The following is a 24,343-nucleotide window of genomic DNA, read 5'->3' as shown; positions in this document are numbered from 1 at the left end:
AATGCCACCACACTCTACCCAGGGGGACAGCTTGAGGCTCTGTCTCAAAAAAAAAAAAAACCCAGCCCCGGCCAAACAGCAACAACAAAAAAATAGCCAGGCGCGTGACGGGTGCCTGTAGTCCCAGTTACTTGGGAGGCTGAGGCAAGAGAATTGCCGAATCGCCTATGCCCAGAAGTTGGAGGGTGCTGTGAGCTGTGTGATGCCATGGCACTCTACTGAGGGCAATAAGGTGAGACTCTGTCTCTACAAAAAAAAAGAGAAAACAAACAAACAAAACAATGTACTTGAATTCGAGCCAATGATAAGCCATAAAATGATCTGCACATAGGGAAACATATACAGAAACCATTAGGTAGAAACCTCTTGTGAAACATGCAACACATCAACAGCCATCCTTTCACAAATAAGGAGTACTCTAAGCAGGGAAGAATTGCAATTTCAGATGCTCAGAATGTACTCTTGGTAAAGGGTGAGACACTATTTAGTAAGTGGAATGCAAGGTGTCTGAAAGTACAGTTCTGAAAGCTGAACCTATGGATGTTCTGATCCCAGCTCAATCAGAAGAAAAAAATCCTCTACTTAAGTTTTTCCATAGTAAAAAGCCCCTTCCGCAACACACTGATTATTATTTATTTATTTATTTTTTTGAGACAGAGTTTTTCTTTATCGCCTTCAGTAGAGTGCTGTGGTGTCAGAACTCATAGCAACCTCAAACTCTCAGGCTTAAGTGATTCTCCTGCCTTAGCCTCCCAAGTAGCTGGGACTACAGGCGTCCCAACACGCTGATTCTTTTTTTTTCCTAAGACATAGGATTTGTCCTTTATTGCTCTCGGTAGAGTGTTGTGGTGTCACAGCTCACAGCAACCTTCAACTCCTGGGCTTAGGTGATTCTCCTGCCTCAGCCTCCTGAGTAGCTGGGACTATAGGTACCTGCCCCAACGCTCAGCTATTTTTTGTTGAAGTTTGGCCAGGGTCAGGTTAGAACCTGCCACCCTCGGTATATGGGGCCGGCACCCTACCCACTGATCTACAGGCACCACCCCGACACGCTGATTCTTAGCAGCATTAATTGTAATAGGGAAAAGGTGGAAGCAATCCAAGTATCCACCAATAGATGAACCATATATGGTATATACATACAATGGAACATTATTCAGCCTTAACAAAGGAAGAAAATCTATCACATGCTACAACATGGATGAGCCTTGAAGACATTATGCTGAGTAAAAAGAAAAAAACTAGTCGCAAAATGACAAATACTGTATGATTCCACTCATGTGAGGTCCTTAGAGAAGTCACATTCACAGAGACAGAGAGTAGAATGGTGAGTGCCAAGAGCTAGAGGGAGAGGAAAATGGGCAGAGTTATCATTCAATGAGTACAGTTTCAGTTCGGAAAGATGGAAAGAGTGAGTTAGAGAGATGTATGGTGGTACAATAATGTGAATATACTTAATACCACTAAACTATACACCTAAAAATGGTTAAGATGGTAAGTTTTATATTACATATTTTTTTATCACAAATTAAAAAAAATTAAGAACACCACAGATTCCAATTAAACATGTTCCATGCTTGGCCATCTCTGCTGAGACTCTGCTCTTTAAGTATTGAGTTAGGAAATCCAGGACTTCCAACCTCATACAAAGCTAAGCAACAACCCTGCTTTCCTTCAACATGCTCTTCTTGCTGTGGCCTGTCCACAGCTCCATCTTGCCTTGCCAGAGCAGGGGAACCAGGGCAGAGATGGAGACAAGAACTGTGGGGGAGTCCAGAGCCAGCAGTTCATAAGAACAAGTCAAGACAGAATGAAGAGCTAGGACTAGGTCTAACGATCTGGACGAGGCAGAGGTAGGAGTTAAGAACAAGTCAATTCTCATCTGGCTGTGGCCAGCCCTAGGTCTTTAAAATATCATGGGCCCAGCACTGCCACTGTATGGCCTTAGTTAAGAACAATTCTCCAGGGTGGATATGGTGCTCATGCCTGTAATCCTAGCACTCTGGAAGACCAAAGTGGGAGGATCACTTGAGGTAAGGAATTTGAGACAAGTCTGAGTAAGAATGAGACCCTATCTTCTCTACTAAAAATGGAAAATCTAGTTGGGCATTGGGGCAGGTACCTATAGTCTCAGCTACTTGGGAGGCTGAGGCAAGAGGATTGCTTGAGCCTAAGAGTTGGAGGTTGCTGTGAGCTATGACGACGTCAAGGCACTCTACCAAGGGCAATGGAGTAAGACCCTGTCTCAAAAAACAAAACAAAACAAAACAAAAACAAACAAACAGAAAATACCCATTCTCCAGTGGGCTTGGCGCTAGCTTGCTCCTGCGAGTCTCCTGTGGCCCTTGATTTTTCCTGCCTCCTCCCTTTCCCTCTGAGCATTATTGCTGACTGTCCTCTGGGCCTTGCCTCTTGTTTGCTGGCAAAGCAGCAACCTACCATGTTTGCAGGTCCTCCAACAACCTTCCAGAGACAGATTTAGCTTCCAAGACAGAGGTAAGAACAACTCAGGAACAAGTTCAATAGCTGAAAAAAATACCTGTGAAAAGACTTTACCTGGATCCTGCCAGGGACAAGGTTGTCTGAGGTGGTGAATATGAGTTGCTTGGCACTGGATGTCTCTGGGGAAGCCAGGATCACCTTCCCAGTTCCAGCTCCATCTGGGCTGGTCAGGATAAACTGTTGTTTGGGGGATCCGGAGGCGTCCACTGCGGTGACTATCTGGATCTTCTGTCCTGTCTGCTGGTCTGTCACAATCTATAAGACACAACGTGTGGAGGCTGCTATCATGGAGTGTCATGAGACCTGTGCACTTGTAGGCAGTGCTCAAATGTGGTGACTACCAAATACTGGTCTTCAGTTAAGGCTGGTCTCAGATGCAGTTTCACCAGTCCATGGTGAAGTGACAAAAATAAAACACAATAGTGAGCTTTTCAGATACGAAATTTCATAAAGCTATTATTCTAGGATTCTGTCTTTCCTATTATGTATAGAATTGAAATGCCCTTTCTTTTATGAAATGAAGATAATAGTAAATAATAGATGGTTAAGTTTAACATAATTAAACCTGACCTAGCATAAAAAAAAAAATGTAGGCAACCTTAACTCTTAAAATGCTATTGATTTACAAAATCCAAACATCTAGGAATGATTCCTTTAAAGAAGGGTTACTTCTAAGGGAAGTTCTGCAAACAATGTTGCCTCAGGGTGACAGAGTATAGGGTGCCTGACTGACCATACACCCAATTCACTCCCAATTCCAGCCCCTGAGGTCTTTAAGGATAGAGACCACATTCTATTCAAAGCTGTTCCCTGGACAGCACCTGTAGCTCAGTGGGTAGGGGGCTGGTCACATACACTGAGGCTGGTGGGTTCGAACCTGGCCCAGGCCAGATAAAACAACAATGACAAACTGCAACAAAAAAAAATAGCCAGGCATTGTGGCGGGTGCCTGTAGTCCTAGGAGCTACTTGGGAGGCTAAGGCAAGAGAATCGCTTAAGCACAAGAGTTTGAGGTTGGTGTGAGCTGTGACACCACAGCAGTCTGCCCAAGGTCAGCAAAGGGACTGGCACGTGGGGAAAAGATAAAAGGTTGTGGGATACACTGAAGGCAGTTGGGCATTGACTCCAGAGAATTCAGGACCCTGATTCCTCTGGGGGCTCCTGCCATTCAGGAGCCGCAACTGACAAGGTCACCTCTTCCCAGACTCCCTAACTATTTCAGTCATGATAAAAATAGTATGACAAAAGTGATTGCTCTTATTGCTCTTATTCTTGCTCATGAAGTTCTCTGAAGCACCTCTAGTCCCCACCTTGCTTCTCCCCTAGGCTAGGTCACCCCAGCTTGAGCACTGCAGCCTCTCTCTGAAACACTGGCAGGCCTTCACTGCACACAGGACTCTCATGCTGCTGTTGCCAGGTCTTGGGCAAGGGGAGCTGTGCCGAGTCTCTAGCTGGAACTCAGTTTCCGACAGCACAGCACAGTATAATTGTGGGCAAGTCTGTCATCTGAACCACCTCCTTCCTGAGAGACTTGTGAAATGGAACTCCAGGGTTCAGACAACAAACTCACATAGTCTAACACAATAGCTCTGGTCAACTATCCAATATGGAAAATCAAATAATGTTGGTTGGTTTAAAATAAGATGACACAGGCAAGAAAAGATTCAGTTATTTAGCAAATGTTTACTGAACACCCTCTACAGTCAAGTGGGGGAAACAGATAATGAACACTGAATAAAGAATAGTGGCATGTACCCTGGAGAAAACAGAGAGAGCATGGCACCAGGAAGGAGGCAGAAGGCCAAATTTATGAGGACAGACTGCTCTGAGTGAGCAAGGAAAGACTTTAAGGAGGCAGGAGAGGAAATCACGCGAAGATTTGCAAAGTATGGGGCTGATGTTGTGGCACAGGGAAGAGCTGCAGTAGGATGACTGAGAATCCCCTAAGATTTAACCTGGTCCAGAGGCAGAGGGAAAAACGTCGCTGGGAAATGAACATGCAGAGTTTTTGTGAAAGTCTGCTGAGATCCAGCAAGACCCACCTTATAGGCCGTTAAGTGCTGTCCTGATTCACATTCTTAGGAGGTTTTTATTTAAGATTATAGGGAGTGTATTTACAGAATAAAGAAGTAAAGAGATAGTCTCATGACTCAATCAAGTGGGTGGTCTTTTGATTATGAAAGGTAATCATCAGGGTGGTGGCACTAAATTATAGAATAATTCTCAAGGGCAGAACTAAGTAGGTAACAAATAAAGTTGCCTTAGATGGGAGAAGAACAATTATGGTTACAGCATTCAGGCTGGATTCTCTTGGCTCAAGGGTAATTTTAAATCCCCTTTTAACTCTGATGGTATCCCATCTCTCCAATAAGCTGCTGAATTTTACTCTGATGTCCTCAAACTAGTTTTCTGTCTATGGCACACATTCCAAACCCCTTGTCACCACAGGCTTAGGCGTGCTGAGCAGTGGGGGCTCCTTGGGCCATGTCCGCCTGAGTGCTCTGGAATGTAGTCTGACTGTATTATATTTCTACCCACAGGCTGAGGGTACAGTGAGCACAAGACCAGAGAGAACAGCAGGATGCCACCATAAGATGCAATGATGAATCTCTCCCTAGCTGATTGCTGGGGACTAACTGCTAACATCATCATTTTTAACCAGAGTCAAAATATCTTGAAGGATTAAGGAGAAGAGATGTACAGATAAGGAAAGGAAGTAACTTTCCTTGTTATAACCTGTTATTATAACCTAGAATCTACCAAAAAGGTAAAACATGATACAGAAAATTTTGTGAAAAGAATTACCTTTCAAAACACTTCCCTACTGGCTGGGCTGTCTCACGCTTGTAATCCTAGTACCCCGGGAGGCCTAGGCAGGTGGAGTTCAAAACCAGCCTGAGCAAACAAAGTGAGATCCCATCTCTACTAAAAATAGAAAAACTAGGCAGGCATTGTAGTGGGCACCTATAGTCCTAGCTACTCAGGAGACTGAGAGAAGAAGATCACTTGAACCTATGAGTTTGAGGTTGCTTTGAGCAACCCCAGGGTGACTTGGGTGAAAGCATGTCTCAAACAAACAAAGCAAAACAAAACAAAAAAAAAATTCCCTACCCAGTGTTCAAACTGAAAGACTAGAATAGACAGGCTGATTGAAACATACTTCCCTCAGCTGGCATAGAAGGAATTCCTGCCTTAGAAGAACAAGATGGCCTTTGGGAGGCCCTCACAACCTTGAGACGCACAAGTCAAATGTTTTACTTTCTTTCCATGTCTATCCATTCTTATTTCCTTCCTAAACTGTTTTCTCTGTTAAGAAATAGAAGAATGGCTTGGTGCCTGTAGCTCAGTGGCTAGGGTGCCAGCCACATGCATTGGAGCTGGCGGGTTCAAACCCAGCCCAGGCCTGCCAAACAACAATGACAACTACAATAATAATAAAAAAAAATAGCTAGGCATTGTGGTGGACGCCCTGTAGTGCCAGCTACTTGGGAGACTGAGGCAAGACAATTGCTTAAGACCAAAAGTTTGACGTTGCTGTGAGCTGTGATGTCACGACATTCAACTGAAGGCGATATAGTGAGACTCTGTCTCAAAAAAAAAAAAAAAAAAAGAAAAGAAAAGAAAAGAAATGGAATAGCCATGTGACTGACAGGGGTCTTCAGTTACCAAGGAAACCCAAGGTAAAAAGGTAAAGCTAGTACCCTTGGGGTGTTCAGAGACAACACACTTGGCACCCAAGCATACACAGCTATTAGCTACCATGTCATTTCCTTTTATGGAAAAGCTCTTCCCCAGTCTCATGGTTGAGGAGTGACAGGTATGGGGCCACAGAAGGGGCTGGAAGGTAGGAGAGACTGGGGATGGAAGGGGACAGCTGCTTGATGGGCACCACATAATACATTCTAAAGCCCAGGTTATTCTCTTCCTTTTTTTCCCCGAAGACTCAGGGTCATATAAATGCAATGAATTACATTTTTTTTTTTTGGTCTTTTTATTTATACTCCCCTTTCCAAGACATCTGAATTCTCCATTTAAAGAGGTCACTTATGGGACAAAACTGAAAATGTAGACAGAAAAAAATAAACAAATAACCCTGCACCCCCCCAACCCTACTAGAACCCAAAAGCAAAGACCTTGTTAACAAACAATAGCAGACATTTTCCTATTTAATGAGACTGAGGAAGCATCAAATTGCTAGGATATATCCAAACTCATTAAATGTAAGGCACTTGTGTAGGAGTGGAGGAGAGGTGTTATGGGTAGAATTATCATGCCCCAAAGATATTTACCTATTAATGTGAACTTATTTGGAAATAGGGTCTTTGTAAACATAATTGAGTTCAGATGTAGTCATACTGGATTAGGGTGGGCCCTAAATTCAATGACTGGTGTCTTTATGAGAAAGCCATGTGACAACGGAGGCAAACTGGGGCGATTCAGCTGCAAGCAAGCAAGGAATGCCCAGGACTGCTGGTGACTATCAGAAGTTAAGAAGAGGCAAGGAATGCTCTCCTAGATGCTTAAGACAGCATGGTCCTCCCAATGCCTTAAATTCAGAATTCTGGCCTCCAGAACCAGGAGAGAGTAAATTTCTGTTGTTTTAAGTGACCAAATTTGTGGTAATTTGTTATGGTAGCCCTAGGAACCTAAGAGGCAAATTTGATTTAATTTCTCTATTTGGAACAAATCTTCCTACTTCCTGCCTGTAAACAGCAAGAAACTAGGGGCAGGGGAGTAAGGAAATGCAAGGACAGATATCCTATTCTCCATTTGATTTGTAATGCCCTCCAGTGTTGTAACTTTCCCTTTGATTTCAGATCACCCTCTGGCTACCACTCATGAGATGCAATCCTCCCCATCCCCACAGGAAACTGCAGGGCTTTTTCAAGTTTAAGTACCAATTTATTGAAGTTTTCATGTTTTTAACCACTTGTAGTTTTAGATTCATTACCTGTTTTTCTTTTTCTTTTTTTTTTTTTTTTGAGACAGAGCCTCCAGCTGTCCCCCTGGGTAGAGTGTTGTGGCATTACAGCTCACAGCAACCTCCAACTCCTGGGCTCAAGCAAGTCTCCTGCCTCCGCCTCCCAAGTAGCTGGGACCACAGGCGCCCGCCACAACGCCCGGCTATTTTTTGGTTGCAGCCGTCATTGTTGTTTGGCGGGTCCGGGCTGGGGATTTGAACCCGCCACCTTAGGTGTACGTGGCTGGCGCCTTAGCCAGTTGAGCTATAGGCGCCGAGCCCATTACCTGTTTTTCAATGTGTTACTGACAAAGTTTTTGAGTACTGTGCCACTAACCCATTTTTTACCACCAGTCCTGTGGTTTTCAATGCACAATTCTGTATAGCACGGGAATTTTAGGAATGCACATGCCACATTATAGCAGAGCAGACTGTATTCCACAAAGCCAAGGCCCTTTCTAGTTCTAACCCAAAAGGACCTTAGAGTAACCTGACACACTGCTATTCTCCTCCATGGGCACCCATTCATTATTTCTATTGTAAAGAAAAGCCTGGAAATGAATGACCTACAGGCAAAAACCAGCCACTGGGTAGATTTTGTTTAACTTCCTAAAGATTAAATTGTTTAAGAAACTGGTTGCCAACATTTAAATAACGAGTATTTCCCCCTAAAAATAAGATTCACAGTGTTGGTCAGTGTATGGAAGTTCTACACACACACACACACACACACAGGCATATACACTATTTCCTGTACTCTCTCTCTCTCTCTATATATATATACTATGTATGCATAAAACTTATCAGCTATGCCACAGGACAATAGTAAAGATGTTTAAATTAAAAATAAAAAAGGTAAAAAGGTGTCTACTTGAACATTTTTTTGACCTATACAAAAAGGTAAACAATCTTCTACTTAAACCCAAATTTAACTCACATAAATAGTGAGTGTTGATGAGAGGCAATGGTGGGTCTAACATATATTTAGACCCACCAACTCAATCTTTTACAAAATTTAGGTAGACAAAATATTTGACAAAGCTTCTCTCCCTGAGTAACATAAAAGGTGTTTTCTAAATACACTCAGGATTTCAAGTGAGGGAGGGATGGAAGTGCTTTACATTTTTAAAAGATGTTTCTAGATGATGGATAGAAAAAATAGAGAACAAAAACAGTGGAAGCTGAGGAATTGTGAAGATGCCCAGGTAAGAGGTCAAGGGGATAGCTGTGGGTTCACAGAGAGGTGGGCCACTGGGCCACATGCTGAGGTAGCAGCAAAGGCAGGTGCAGATGGCAGAGATGTGAAGCTGCGGGGAGAGAGGAGTGGGGAATGACTCAGGTTTCCAGACTAAGCAATTGGGTGGATGACAGGTGTGGAGGAGCAAGGCTTGGTACAAATTCAGAAGTTTGTTTTTGACTTGCCAAGTATGAGATGTCCACATTAATATGTCAAGTAAGCTACTGGAGATCAGTTTAGCGTTCAAAACAGACTTCTGGTTTCAACGTCAATAGGTAAAGACCTTGGAGATGTCTGTGTGTCCTCACAATAAGAAAAAGCTGCGCTAACTGAAAATCAATGGGTTTTCTTGGGCCCATCAGAGAACTGAGTTTGCAGGGCAAACTGCCATCCCCAAATCTGAAGACAGGTAGTGAATTCAGAGTCAGAGGAGATCTGCCTGCCTGGAGTAGAAGCTGCAGGAGCCATGGCTAGTAGGAACACATAAGCGGAAACTTTGATGAACTGCTGGAGGCTGAGTGTGGGCTAGCACAGGAGTGAGAAACTCCCTCCCCAACATACACACTTTCATGGGTTTTACCCCAGTAGGTTATTATGGTAAAGGGCTGGGAAAGATCTTCTGGTGGCTCTGGCCGGGGAAGAAGTGAGTTATCTTTGTAAAAGCCTATGCTCAAAAGGAAAGTGTGTTATCTCAAAAGAGCATTTCTCTCACTCCAGCCTCCTCTATCTTTCCTGCTTCATGTAAAGGGGAAGCAAGGGGAATTAAGAAACATTTGTCAAGGTTACAGCCCAAGGACACAGACCCACTAAAATACTGAGATTTAATCATGGAATTATATTAAAAGCAAGCTTCCCTCCTACCATACCCACAGGACTCCAGGTAGTAACAGTGGATTATAGCTAGAAGAGCTGAGAAGGAATATCTAGTGACACCCAAAGTCAAGACGGGAGCCAAAACAAGAACACTACAGGAATTTGAAGCCTCTGACACCTGTGATGGTAATTAATGTTACATAGCTGTCATCATAGATAGTGATGTTTAATGTTACATAGCTCAGCTGCTGGCCAGACAGACTCACATAAAGCCTTACATTATAGGCGTATTCACATCAGTTCTTATTACACAATAAGGATATGGTTTGGCCTTCTTATAAGGCATGCCAAAAGTCAAGAAAAAAAGTCTGAAGAGACAAAACAAGAATCAGAACCAGACTTAGATATGATATAAATATTAGGATTATAAGACAAAGAATTATATGTTAAGGGTTCTACTATAAAAAATAGACAACATGTTGGGCAGTGCCCGTGGCTCAGTGGGCAGGGTGCTGGCCCCATATACTGAGGGTGTCGGGTTTAAACCCAGCTCTGGCCAAACTGCAACAAAAAAAATAGCAGGGCGTTGTGGTGGGCACCTGTAGTCCTCAGCTGGAGGCTGAGGCAAGAGAATTGCCTAAACCCAGGAGTTGAAGGTTGCTGTGAGCTGTGTGATGCCATGGCACTGTACGGAGGGTAACAAAGTAAGACTCTGTCTCTACAAAAAAAAAAAGACACATGTAAGAATGTAAGAACAGATAGGAAAACTAAATCAAACTGAATAGAACATTCAAGAATCTTAGGGTAAGTTCAAAAGATGTAACATATATGTAATCGTAATACCAGAAGGAGGAAAATGAAGAAGAAATATCTGAAACAATTATGGCTTATAATTTTCCAAAATTAATGACAGACACTAACTATAGATTCAGAAGTTCAGAAAACACCAAGAAGAATACTAAAAAATTACATGTAGACATCCTGTATCTGTAATGACAAATACAAATGAAAGACAGGCTTAATTCTGTTGAAAATAAGGGAAGAAAGCTCACCCCTCTCCTTTTCCTTTCAGAATTTCTTCCTCTGTTCAGCTGCACGTAAATTCATAGTGGTCTGATAAACCTCTTGTCTAAGAACTCAGGAATGTTGTCTCAAGGACCTAGCTCCCTTAGCTTTCAGTTCCTACGGAGCAATGTTTTTCAACCTTTTTTATCTCATGGCACACTTGAACCTATAGAACTTAAGAATTAAACTTCTGCAGCACACTAAAACTTTGTCAGTCAAAAAAAAAAAGAGTTTAAAAAAACGTACTTACTATTCTTTGAACTTTTTTCAAAAACACTTTAATAATGGCTAGGTGCCCATAGCCCAGTGGTTAGGGCACCAGCCACATGCACTGGAGCTGATGGTTTGAACTCGGTGCAGGCCTGCTAAACAACGACACCAACAAAAAAGTAGCCGGGTGTTGTGGTGGGCACCTGTAGTCCCAGCTACTAAGGAGGCTGAGGCAAGAGAATCACTTAAGCCTAGGAGATTGAGGTTGCTGTGAGCTGTGATGCCATAGTACAGAGGGCAACAAAGTGAGACTCTGTCTCAAAAACAATTTAAATAATGATCTTTAAACATTTTCATGGCATACCAGTATGCCATAGCATACCAGTTGAAAATCATTGCTGTAGAGGTAAGAGGCTAAACTGATGGGTACTTTGCTCCAATTTGTAAAACTAATGCTATCATAAAGTTATGAGAAATTTGTTTCTCCTCCAGCTGAAGGCAATTAAGCTAATAAAGGTGGGGGCTCCCCAGTTTCTATAGTAACATTAAAATCTTAAAAACCCATACAGAATGGATTGTACCTGCTTGGCTATATAAAAGGGTAAAATTCTTTTGTGCCTTTATGGCCTCTTAATGAATTCCTGTGATACAGGTCATATTCTGGCTTAATGCTTATTCAATAATAAAACAATTTTTTGTCTCCATGATCTTTGTGAAGAGGTTTTCTGGATTGGGAGAAGATTTTGTTTTAATTATATTTCCTCAACATACTCAATGTGCAGGAACCCAAAGACAAAGAGAAAAATTTGAAAGAATACAGAGGCCAAAAAAATCCCTTACCTATAAAATTAAGATTTGCAGCAGACTTCCTATCAGAAACCATGTAAGCAAAAAGGATAGTGAAATATTTCAAACGTTGAAAGAAAGAAACTACCAAACTAGAATTGTACATTTGGCTTACGTACATTTTGGAAGTGAAGAAGGTTGGCATGGTAGCTCAAGCCTGTAATCCCTAGGACATTGAAAAGCTACAGGCCAGAAGTTTAAGACCAGACTGACAACTAAAGCAAGATCCCATCTCTACAAAAAATACAAAAAGTAGCTGGACATAGTGAGGCACATCTGTAGTCCCAGCAGCTTGGAAGGCTGAGGCAGGAGTTTGCTGGAGCCAGGAGTTTGAGGTTGCTGTAAGCTATGATGATGTCAGTGCACTCTAGCCTGGATGACAGAGCCAGAGTCCATTAATGAAGGAATGGATAAACAAACTGTGGTATACACACACACATAAAAAGGAATGAAGTACTGGGCGGTGCCTGTGGCTCAGTGAGTGGGGTGCCGGCCCTATATGCTGAGGGTGGTGGGTTCAGACCCAGCCCCGGCCAAACTGCAACCAAAAATAGCCGGGTGTTGTGGCGGACGCCTGTAGTCCCAGCTACTCAGGAGGCTGAGGTAAGAGGATCACCTAAGCCCAAGAGCTGGAGGTTGCTATGAGCAGTGATGCCACCACACTCTACCGAGGATGATAAAGTAAGACTCTGTCTCTAAAAAAAAAGGAATGAAGTACTAATACATGTCACAATGTGGACAAGTGTCTAAAACATTGTACTAAGTGAAATAACCCAGAAAATACAAGTCATGAACTATATGTGTTTCCATTTATATGAAATACCAAGAATCAACAAATCCATAGACATAGATGCAGATTGGTGCTTTCCAGGGACCAGGGAAAAAGAATAAAGAGGAACTGTTTAGTATATACAGTGTTTCCTTTTGGGGTGATGAAAATGTTTTGGAACTAGTTGCACAACATCCTCAATGCTCTAAAGTGCCACTGAACTGTTCATTCAAAATGGTTAGTTTTGGCTGAGCGCCCATAGCACAGTGGTTACGGAACCAGCCTCATATACCAAAGGTGGCAGGTTGGAACCTAGCCTGGGCCAATTTAACAACTGCCCCCCCCCCCCCACACACACACACAAGCTGGGCCTTGTGGCAGGCACTTGTAGTCCAGCTACTTGGGAGGCTGAGGCAAGAGAACCATTTAAGCTCAAGAGTTTGAGGTTGCTATGAGCGGTGATGCTACGGCACTCTACCGAGGGCTACATAGTGAGACTCTGTCTCAATAAAAAAAAAAAAGATTAGTTTTATGTTATGTGAATTTCAGTGAAATTTTTTTTTAAACCAATAAGTGAAGCTGAGGCTGAGAAATAAAGACCTTCTCAGACAAACAAAAATTAAAGGAATGCATTGCTAGCAGACCTACCCTATGAGAAATGTCAAAATGTATTCTTTGGGCAGAAGGAAAAATCATACAAATACTTGAATCTATATAAAGAATGGAGAGTGCCATAGAAAAATACATAAAGGGGCTCAGTGCCTGTGGCTCAAGCGGCTAAGGTGCCAGCCACATACATCTGAGCTGGTGGATTCAAATCCAGCCCAGGCCTGCCAAACAACGACGGCTGCAACCAAAAAATAGCCGGGCGTTGTGGCGGGCACCTGTAGTCCCAGCTACTTGGGAGGCTGAGGCAAGAGAATTGCTTGAGCCCAGGAGTTGGAGGTTGCTGTGAGCCATGATGCCCGGCACTCTACCCAGCGTGACAGCTTGAGGCTCTGTCCCCCCCAAAAAAAAAAAAAAAGAAAAATACATGGAGCTAAAATGAAATCTCACTTTTCTTATTCCTAATTGAACTATAAAATAACTTTAAATTAATGATAGTTACAATATATTGGGCAATTATAGCATGTGGACAAATAAAGTGAATGACAGCAATGTAACAAGGGACAGAAGGGACAGAATACTCTGTTACAAGCTACCTGCATTCCATATGAAACAGAACAGTGTAGTTTGAAAGCAGACTTAAGATTAGTTAAAAGGTATATTGTAAACTCAGGGGCACCAACTAAAAACATTTAAAACAAGTATATTTAATGTACTAAGAAAAGAGATAAAAGGAGTAACAAATTGCTCAACAAGATCAGAGAAGCAGGAAAAGAAATCTCTGGCAATGAAGAGAAAACATTTATGCCATGGATGATATTAATCCAATATATCAACAATCACTTTAAATGTGAATGATCTTCATATACCAATGAAAAGACAGATTGTTGGTTGGTGAAAAAATAAGACCCAACTATATATTGCCTACAGGAAACCCATTATATGTACACACACAGACACACACAGAGTAAAGGGATGGACTAGCTGAGCATAGTGGCAAATGGTTGTAGTCTCAGCTACTTGGAAGGCTGAAGTGAGGGGATTGCTTGAACTCAGGAGTTTGAGATTATAGTATACAATGTTTGCCCCATAAATAACCACTGCACTCCAGCCTGGACAACATAGTAAGACCATGTATTAAAACAAAATTAAAAATATACCATGCTAACACTCATGAAAATAAAGCTGAGTAACTATTAATTTCAGACAAAATAGTCTTCAGGACAAGGATAGTATGCATAAAAAGGGGTGTCACAAAATAAGAAAGGAGTCAATCCTTCAAAAAGACCTAACCAAAACACGTATGCACCAGGCTTGGTGCCTGTAGCACTGTATTACAGCATTGGCCACACGCACTGAGGCTGGCAGGTTCCAACACAGCCTGGGCTAGCTAAACAATGACAATTGCAACAACCAAAAAAAAAAAAAAAAAAGCCAGGCGTTGTGGCAAGTGCCCAAATCCCAGCTACTTGGGAGACTGAGGCAAGAGAATTGCTTAAGCCCAAGAGTTTGAGGTTGCTGTGAGCTGTGATGCCATAGCACTCTACAGAGGGCGACATGGTGACACTCTGTCTCAAAAACAAACAAACAAACAAAAGCCAAAAACAAACATGTATTCACCTAACACCTAACAACAGAGCATCAAAGGGAGGGAAAAACTGATAGAATTGCAAAAAGAAAAAGAGAATCAACAGTTATAGCTGGCCTTGTGATTCAGCTTGCTGATATAAAAATGAATCTTTAATCCACCATCAATATATTATCCCTTCTTCCCAGCTTGTTGCCTACTAGTTCAGTAGCTATACATACCTTTTCTTTGTTCAGAGTGGTAAACACACACTCAATGGGTCAGAGGCAGTTTCAGAGCTCAGGGGAAGACTAAACTTCCCATAAGTGACTAGCAACTAGTTAACAGTAACAATACTAGTAAAAAAAGCTACCTACATAGATAACTAGTACATACTGAACATTATTATGTGCCAGGCACCATTCTAAGCATTTTACAAGCAGTATCCCATTGATTCCTCATAGTAACCTTATGAAGCAAGTGCTACTACTATGTACGTTTTCCAAATGAAAAAAAGCGAGGCAATGAAGAGCTAATTGCCCAAGGTCAAAAAAGCTATTAAATGGGACAGTGGATTTGACTTCAAGTGGGGGTCCTTGTTCTTTACTACAGTATATTATATCCTAATATAATGGCACTCAATTTGGTAGCAACTAAGTAATAAAATGGTACTTCATCCCCATAGTTTCAAACAACAGTTCAGACTTTAACTTTAAAAGTAAGTCAGCTAAATGACTATTTTTTTCCTTTTTTTTGAGACAGAATCTCACTATGTCGCCCTCAGTAGAGTGCCATAGCATCACAGCTCACAGCAACCTCAAACTCTTGGGCTTAAGCGATTGTCTTGCTTCAGCCTCCCAGGTAGCTGGGGCTACAGGTGCCCACCACAACACCTGGTTATTTATTTATTTATTTTTTATGAAAGGTCTTTACTGGGGAGGGAGACTGCAGAGCAGCACCAAGGAGGGGAGAAAAAGAGAAGAGAAGAGAGGAGAGAGAAGAGGGGAGAGAGATGAGAAGATAGTGGAGAAGAGAAGAGAGAGAGGGAGAGCAGAGAAGAGCGAGGGGGGAGAGGGGGAGAGAGAGAGTCCAGGTATTTTCTTTGTTGTAGTTGTCATTGTTGTTTAGCAGGCCCGTGCTGGGTTCTAACCCACCAGCCCTGATGTATGTGGCCAGCTTTCTAACCACTAAGTAACAGGTGCTGAGCCCTTCCTTAACTTTTTAAGAATAAATGAGGTTGCTCTGTACTTGGTGCCCAAGAGACACAACTAAGTGAAATCCTTAGGAAGGTTTGTATTTGGAAGGGATTCGGGGAAGGCAGAGCTGCTCTTGGCAGGTGGCTAGAACAGGGAGACTGGTGCAGGTACCTGAATGCGCTGAGGTGAGGCTACAGCAGAGTCGGTGGAGATTATCTGGATGCGTGGGGAGGGGCTGGTCATCCCTGGAGATTCCGGCCGAGAGGTCTGTGTACGGGGTACCTGCAGGGGAGAAGTGGGCTAGATCACAAAGGGTTTGAGAATGATGCCCAGTGGTGGCCTGAGGACCGTGCCTCTTGCTTTCACTGTGGCCTTGAGTGATAAGTTTGTACAGTTACGAGGTACAGACCCAAGATGACAAAGGAAATCAGTGAGATATTGCCATAGGATGACACCAAGAAAATATAATCTTGAAATACTATTTTATTTCTAATGTTGAAAATGTAAGAGAAAGTTAAAGGAATTTTCAGTTTCATTCTGTGCAACTTTAATAAAGTAAAAAGTTTATAACTTTTTAGAGATGGTCTTTGAAAATTTTCACTGTCTCCAAAGCCAGTTGTAAAACACTTCTTTAAGATGGTAGTTCGTAAAAAAGGGCTCATTTTTTGCACAATATGATCTGCAGGAACAGAGAAAGGTTCTTAAAATAGTCCAGGGGATGACAAACCAAACTAGTATTACACTGAAAACTATTGTGATCATTACTTGTTTTTTTTTTTTTTTTTTTTTTTTTTTTTTTTTTTTTTTTGAGACGGAGCCTCAAGCTATCCCCCTGGGTAGAGTGCCATGGCATCACACTCACAGCAACCTCCAACTCCTGGGCTCAAGCGAGTCTCCTGCCTCAGCCTCCCAAGTAGCTGGGACCACAGGCGCCTGCCACAACGCCTGGCCATATTTTTTTCGTTGCAGCCATCATTGTTGTTTGGCGGGCCCGGGCTGGGGATTCCAACCCGCCACCTTAGGTGTACGTGGCTGGCGCCTTAGCCGCTTGAGCCACAGGCGCCGAGCCTGTGATCATTACTTGTGAAAGTGTCCTGACAACTTCCCAGCCTCAATGTGATGGAACCAAGAAAAGCCTACCAGTAACATAAATGTCTGGAATTTAGTTAATACCTGCCAAAGGCAAGGTTCAAGGTGTTGAGTGGTCACCTGGGTACCTGGAACAGGCATATATTATTATTCCTTGATTAAAAGCATATCATAAACAAATACTTTACAAACTCTTCCTAAAATTAGAAGAGAACACTTCCTAGTTCATTCTATGATATCAGCATTACTTGATACAAAAACCAGACAAAGACATCACAGAAAAAGAAAACTACAGACCAATATCCTTTATGAATATAGATGCAAACCACACTCAACAAAATGCTAGCAAATCGAATCCAACAGCATATAAGAATTATATACAGTGACTAAGTTGAATTTATCCTAGAAATGCAAGGCTGGTTCAGCCTTGCATTACATATGAGAATTCAACTGCTTATCATATCATATTAAAAGTATAATGGACAAAAGCCATGTGATCATTTCAATTGCTGAAAAAAAAAGCACTTGACAAAATCTAACACCCTTCCATGATAAAAATACTCCAGAAACTAGGAGTAAAAGGAAAGTCCTCAATCTTATAAAGAGTATCTACAAAATACAGCTAAGAGCTTACTTAACAGTAGAAGAGGATGTGTGCTCTCTACTTCTATCCAACACTGCACTAGAACCCTTCTAGCCAGGGTAGTTAGGCAAGAAAAAGAAACAAAAACATTCAGACTGGAAAGGAAGAAAGCTATCTCTGTTTGAAGGTAACATGATCTTATATTCAGAAAATCCTACACAATCTACAAAAAACTTTTAGGTAGTACATGATTTATAAGGTTGTAGGACAGTGGTTCTCAACCTTCCTAATGCCGTGACCCTTTAATACAGTTCCTCATGTTGCGGTGACCCCCAACCATAAAATTATTTTCGTTGCTACTTCATAACTGTAATTTTGCTACTGTTATGAATCAGAATGTAAATATCTGATATGCAGAATGTATTTAGATGACCCCTGTGAAAAGGTCGTTCAACCCCCAAAGGGGTTGTGACCCACAGGTTGAGAACCACTGTTGTAAGATATAAATATACAAAAATCAATTATACTGTTACACATTAGCAATAAGCAATCCGAACCTGAAATTAAGGAAGCAACCTCACTGACCACAGCATCAAAAATGATAAAAACATTTAGGAATAAATTTAACAAAAGAAATGCAAGATTTGTACACTGAAAAACACTGCTGAAAGAAATGAAAAACAACCTAAATGATATGGAAAGTACCCATGTTCAAGGATTAGAAGATTTAATAGTGTTAAAATGGCAATATTCCCCAAATTGATCTACAGATGCAATGTAATCCATATCAAAATCCCAGGTATTTTTTTTGCATAAGTTGACAAACTGATCCTAAAATTCATATGGAAGTGCAAGGAACCCAGAATAACTGAAACAATCTTTAAAAAGAAGAACAAAGTTAGAGGACTCATAATTACTGATTTCAAAGGTTATTACAGGCTCAGAGCCTGTGGCTCAAGTGGCTAAGGCACCAGCCACATACACCTAAGGTGGTGGTTCAAATCCAGCTTGGGCCCGCCAAACAACAATGACAGCCTCAACCAAAAAATAGCCGGGCATTGTGGCGGGTGCCTGTGGTCCCAGCTACTTGGGAGGCTGAGGCAGGAATCTTGCTTGAGCCCAGGAGTTGGAGGTTGCTGTGAGCTGTGATGGCAGAGCACTCTACCCAGGGGGACAGCTTGACACTCTGTCTCAAAAAAAAAAAAAGTTATTACAAAGCTATAGTAATCCTAACAGTATGGGATCCAGCAATCCTACCTACAGGTATTTATCCAAAAGATTTGAAGTCAGTTTGTTGGAGATGTCTACACATTCTCTTGAGACAGAGTCTCACTTTATAGCCCTCAGTAGAGTGCTGTGGTGTTACAGCTCACAGCAACCTCCAATTCCTGGGCTTAGGCGATTCTCTTCCCTCAGCCTCCTGAGTAGCTGGGACTACAGGCACCTGCCAGAATGTCTGGCTATTTTTTTGTTGCAGTTTAGCAGGGGCTGGGTTCAAACCTGCCACCCTTGGTATATGGGGCCGGCGCCCTAGCCACTGAGCCACAGGTGCCGCTGATGACTATGCTCTCATGTTCACTAAAGCACACTTCACAACAGCTAAGTTTGGAATAAACCTAAGTGTCTATCAGTGGATTAAAAAAAGTGGTATATACACATGATGAAATACTATTCAGCCTTAAAGAAGGAAATTTTGTCATTGGCAACAACACAGATGTAACTGGAGAATAATATGCTAAGCCAGGCACAGAAAGACAAATACTGCATGCTTTCACTTACATGTGAAATCTAAAATAATAAAACTCATATAAGCAGAGTAAAATGATGGTTACAGAGGCTTTAGGGATGGGGGAATGAAGAGATAATTGTCAAAGAGTACAACATCTCAGACAAGAATCAAAGAATACAACATCTCAGACAAGAATAAGATTGTTTTTTGGAAATCTACTGTGTAGCATAGTGAATACAGATAATAATAGTGTATTATATATTTTAAAATTGCTAAGAGTAAATCTCAAAAGTTTTCACCATAAAAATAAGTATTTGAGGTGATGGACACATTAATGAACTTGATTTGATAATCTATATTGTATTCATAAATCATAACATCACTTGGTACCGTGTAAATATGTACAATTATAAATTGTCGATTTATAATAAAAAAAAAAACAACAGTGAGGAACAGGCATAAAGGCAGACACATAGACCAATGGAGCAGAACAGGGAACCCAGAAGTAAACCTCCACATACATGTTCAAATAATATTTTTTTATTAAATGATAGCTGTGTATATTAATGCAATCATGGGGTACAGTGTGGTGTTTTCACATACAATTTGATATACTTTCGTCAAACTGGTTAACATAGCCTTCATGTCATTTCAAATAATTTTGATAAAGGTGCCAAGACAAAGAATTATCTTTTCAACAAATGGAGATGGGAAAACTGGAAATCAAATGCAGAGGAGAATTTGAACCCCTATATTATACTGTCTACAAGACAACTAAAAATGGGTAAAAGATCTAAATATAAGAGTTGAAACTGGCTGGGCATGGTGGCTCATGTCATAATCCTAGCACTGTGGTAGGCCAAGGCAGGCAGATCACTTGAGCTCATGAGTTTGAGACCAGCCTGAGCAAAAGCAAGACCTTGTCTCTACTAAAAATAGAAGAACTGAGGAAAAAGGATTGCTTAAGCCCAGGAGTTGGAGGTTGCTGTGAGCTATGACACCACGGCACTCTGCCCAGGGCAACAGCTTGAGACTCTGTCTCAAAAAAGAAAAAAAAAAGACTTTATAAAGCTCTTAGAAGAAAACATAGGTATAAATCTTTGTGAACCTGAATTAGGTGATTGTTTCTTGGATGACACCCAAAGCAAAAATCAACAAAAAATTTGATAAATTGATTATCAAAATTTAAAAACTGCCGTGTTTCAAGAGATATCAAGACAGTAAAAGATAGCCTACAAAATGGGAGAAAATACTTGTAAATCATATATCCGATATACAATATTATAAAGAACCATTATAATTTAATAATAAAAGGACTAAAATCCCAATCTAAAAATAGGTAAAGAGTTAAATAGCCATTTCTCCAAGAAGATAAAAAAATGGCTATTAAGTACAGCAAGAAAATATTCAATACCATTATGAGGGACATGAAAACCAAACCCACAAATAGAGGCCACTTCTCACCCACTAGGACGATGGACAAGTGTTGGTGAAGATGTGGAGAGATGGGAATCTTCATCACTGATGGTAGTAATGTAGAATGATACAGCACTTTGGAAACAAGCCTGTCTGTTACTCAAAGATCAAACCAACAGTTGCTATATGATCCCATAATTTCACACTTAGATATATACTCAAGAAAAAGAAAAACATGTCCACACAAAAGCTTGTCCATAAATATTCACAGCAGCATTACTGATGACAGCGAAAACGCAGAAAACAACCCGAGTATCCATCAGCTGATGAATAAATGTGGTGTATCTATGCATTGGAACATTATTTGGCAATAAAAAGAAATGAAGCACCAGTACATGCCACAACATGGGTGAATCTGTCATAAAAGACCATTTATGAGGGAGAAAAGAAAACAGCGACAACTTCTTCACTGGGATAGTATGAATGTTTTGAGACACACAAAAATTAAGAAATATAAAATCATTTTGATTACTATATTTTCTCAAAAGAATTGCCATGACATTCTGTGCACTTTCGCATTTTGTAAACCATTTTTGAAAACATTTTTTCCACTCATTTTCTTCAAGTGCTGTAAGCTCATTTTTGTAGGCACGAACAGCTTCTTCAGGGCTGGAGAACCTTTTTCTATAAATGCAATATTTTACTGTACAGCAGTGTTTTTCAACTTTTTCTTTTTAATCTCATGGCACACTTGAATTTACAGTTAAACTTCCTTGGCACAGTTAAATTATATTGATCCAAAAATAATAATAAAAAGAATATACTTACTGTGCTCTGAACTTTTCTTTTCTTTTTCCTCTTTTTTTGAGACAGAATTTAAGCTGTTGCCCTGGGTAGAGTGCCATGGTATCACCATAGCTCACAGCAACCTCCAACTCTTGGGCTCAAGTGATCCTCTTGTCTCAGTTTTTCTGTTTTAGTAGAGATGGGGTCTTGCTGTTGCCCAGGCTGCTCTGGAACTTGTGAGCTCAAGCAATCCACCCACCTCCACCTCCCAAAGTGCTAGGATTACAGGTGTGAGTTACCTCGCCTGGCTTGCTTTGAACTTTTCAAAAATAATTAATGACCTTTAAAAATTTTTGTGGCACACCTAAGATCCTCTCAATGGCACTCCAGTGAGCTGGAACACACTAGTTGAAAATCATTGCTATAGCAAATAGGAAATAATCACATGGGGCCAGGTCAGGACTACAGGGTGAATGAGTCATAAATTTAACCTAACCTCTACAGATTCCAAAAACTGAATGGTGATGTTGGCTGTCTGGGCAGACACACTGTCATGGTGCATGATGGTCCTCCATATTCCTGTCCTTGGTTGCTATTCTTGAAGCTTCCTGAAAACTTTCGTAGGCGTACTGTTGGGTACCATTGAACAGTACAGCCCTTTGTTCCTCCAGAGCAATAGTTCTCAACCTGTGGGTCATGATCCCTTTTTAACAATGAAAATACACTGTGGCATTAGTGGTTGAGAACCACTGCTACCGAGGAACAGCTGCAGTATGACCTTTTCTTTTGGAAAAGAAAGTTGTCACTGTTTCTTTTCAACACTTCAGGGCTGCTTCACTTCTGTTGGTGGATTTTCACTGGAAAGAAATACCTGCACTGATGCTTATTCTCTGGGTCAAACTGGTAAATCCAGGGTTTTGTACCCAGTAATGATGTCAGAAACACATCTAGACTTGCCTCCATTGAATCAGAATAGCTTTTCTTCTCACCATTCATTCAATACAGACCCACTTTTGCTCATCTGTCAAAGTACAAGGCACTCACTGGGATGAAACTTTCCTGACTCAAAGGCAATTGTGTAGGATTTTGGACACCACCAGTGATCCACTCTGCAGTGCTGCTTCAGGGTCCCTAAATGTCACTTGATTGATTCCGTGCACCACTTTTTCCACAGTGGTGATGTTTTCCTTAGTCACTGGGTCACAGGATGCACACTCCTCTTCTCCTTCAGTGAAGTTCAGCCTCTTCTAAACTCCTGAAACCACCAAAAAATTGTTGCACAGGGAGGACTTAAGGTCCCTGAAAGCCAGCAAGTGCTCAAGGCTTTGAGATACTTAATCCATTAAATCATAAAAAATCATCATGCCAAAGTGCTCTCTTCCCAGCTCAATAGCAGATGACAACTTAGTGCCTTGGACAGAAACAAATGAAGCCCTCCCAGCAACACTGATAAGCCAAGCAAGTTGAAACTTGCGAGTGTAAATCAAAAATGATGCCATTGTGTACCGCATTTCTTGGAGGTGAAATAATTGACCACTACACAGGCTGCCTCAAAACTTTTGTAGCAACCTTCACATATAAAACATCCAGAACAGGCAAATCCACAGAGACAGAAAGTAGATTAGTGGTTGCCAAGAGTTGAAAGGATGAAAGAAGGGGGAATAACTGCTAATACACAGGGTTCACCAGAAGTAATGCCCTTTTGTGCTTGAGTGTGATATTGTTATGTTACAGAATTAATTCACAAACAATGGCTCAAATAATGCCTTCTTTTTATGAGCTCATAATCTATCACTTATTACAAAATCATAAACGTGTAATTCTATAACATAACAATATCACATTCAAGCACAAAAGGGTGTTACTCATGCCTCACCCTATATATGGAGCTTTGTTTAAGGATGAAAATGTTCTGCAACTAGGCTCAGTGCCTGTAGCTCAGCGGCTGGGGCGCCCCAGCCATGTACATGGGAGTTGGCGGGTTCAAATCCAGCCCAGGGCGTGTGGCAGGCGCCTATAGTCCCAGCTACTTGGGAGGCTGAGGCAAGAGAATTGCTTAAGCCAGTAGGTTGCTGTGAGCTGTCATGCCATAGAACTCTACCCAGAGCGACACAGTGAGACTCTGTCTCAAAAAAAAAAAAAAAAAAAGAAAATGTTCTAGAATTAAATAGTGGTGATAGTTGCATAGACTTATGAATATATTAAAAACCTCTAAACTATACATTTTAAAAGATGAATTTTATAACATATGAATTATATCTCAATTAGAAAAAGCATATGATGGCTAGCATTTTTTTTTTTTGGCCAGGCACAGTGGCTCAAACCTGTAATCCTAGCCCTTTGGGAGACCAAGGTGGGAGGATCACTTGGGACCAGAGTGGGCAACATAGATGTACCCTCTCTCATATATATATATATATACACATATATATATATATATATATATATATATAAAAGATTAGCCAGGCATGGTGGCACACATCTGCAGTCCTATCTGCTTGTGAGGCTGAGCCAGGAGGAACTCTTGAGCCTAGGAGTTTGAGGTTGCAGTGAGCTATAATCGTGCCACTGCACCCCAGCCCAGGTGACACAATGAGACCTGTCTCAAAAAATATTTTTTTCTTTCACAGGCATTGATTTTACCAAAAACCAAATTCACTATTATAGTGAATCAACAGATTCCAATATTCTTACATGTGTACAATACAATGATTTTTCGTTTACAAAATGTTTCATATAGATTAGGTCTATATGGGTATGTTTCCCAGCATCCAGTACACATGTTTGCTAGCCCTGCTGTAACTAAGAAGAAAAGGCTGGCCAGTTACTTTACCAGAGAGCACATTTACTGAATCCTTCTTTAATAATAAACAATTAGAATTTTGCTTGAGTCTAGTAGTCTGCAGATTAATTCTGCTATTTTCAGATATAGTCATGTATCGCTTAAAGACAGGAATTTTTTTTTTTTT

The 24,343-nt window shown here is 41.1% G+C and overlaps 1 protein-coding gene across 3 annotated transcripts in view; it reads right to left on the bottom strand.

The window, feature by feature from the left end:
* NR2C2 (nuclear receptor subfamily 2 group C member 2) overlaps window positions 1–24,343 on the bottom strand; it is a 110,905-nt gene that overhangs the window by 32,781 nt on the left and 53,781 nt on the right. For all 3 annotated transcript variants that reach the window (XM_023516960.1, XM_023516958.1, XM_023516959.1), the window contains exons 2-3: window positions 15,943–16,053; window positions 2,557–2,757 (exon numbers count right to left, since the gene is read on the bottom strand). In XM_023516960.1, coding sequence (XP_023372728.1) covers window positions 2,557–2,757; window positions 15,943–16,014 — 273 coding nt within the window. In that variant the 5' untranslated portion in view covers window positions 16,015–16,053. The remainder of the gene's footprint in view (window positions 1–2,556; window positions 2,758–15,942; window positions 16,054–24,343) is intronic.

Source organism: Otolemur garnettii, unplaced genomic scaffold, assembly GCF_000181295.1.
Source record: "Otolemur garnettii isolate 467f Iridium unplaced genomic scaffold, OtoGar3 scaffold00101, whole genome shotgun sequence".
Classification (NCBI taxonomy): Eukaryota; Metazoa; Chordata; class Mammalia; order Primates; family Galagidae; genus Otolemur; species Otolemur garnettii.
This window is presented reverse-complemented; position numbering and strand designations above follow the sequence as displayed.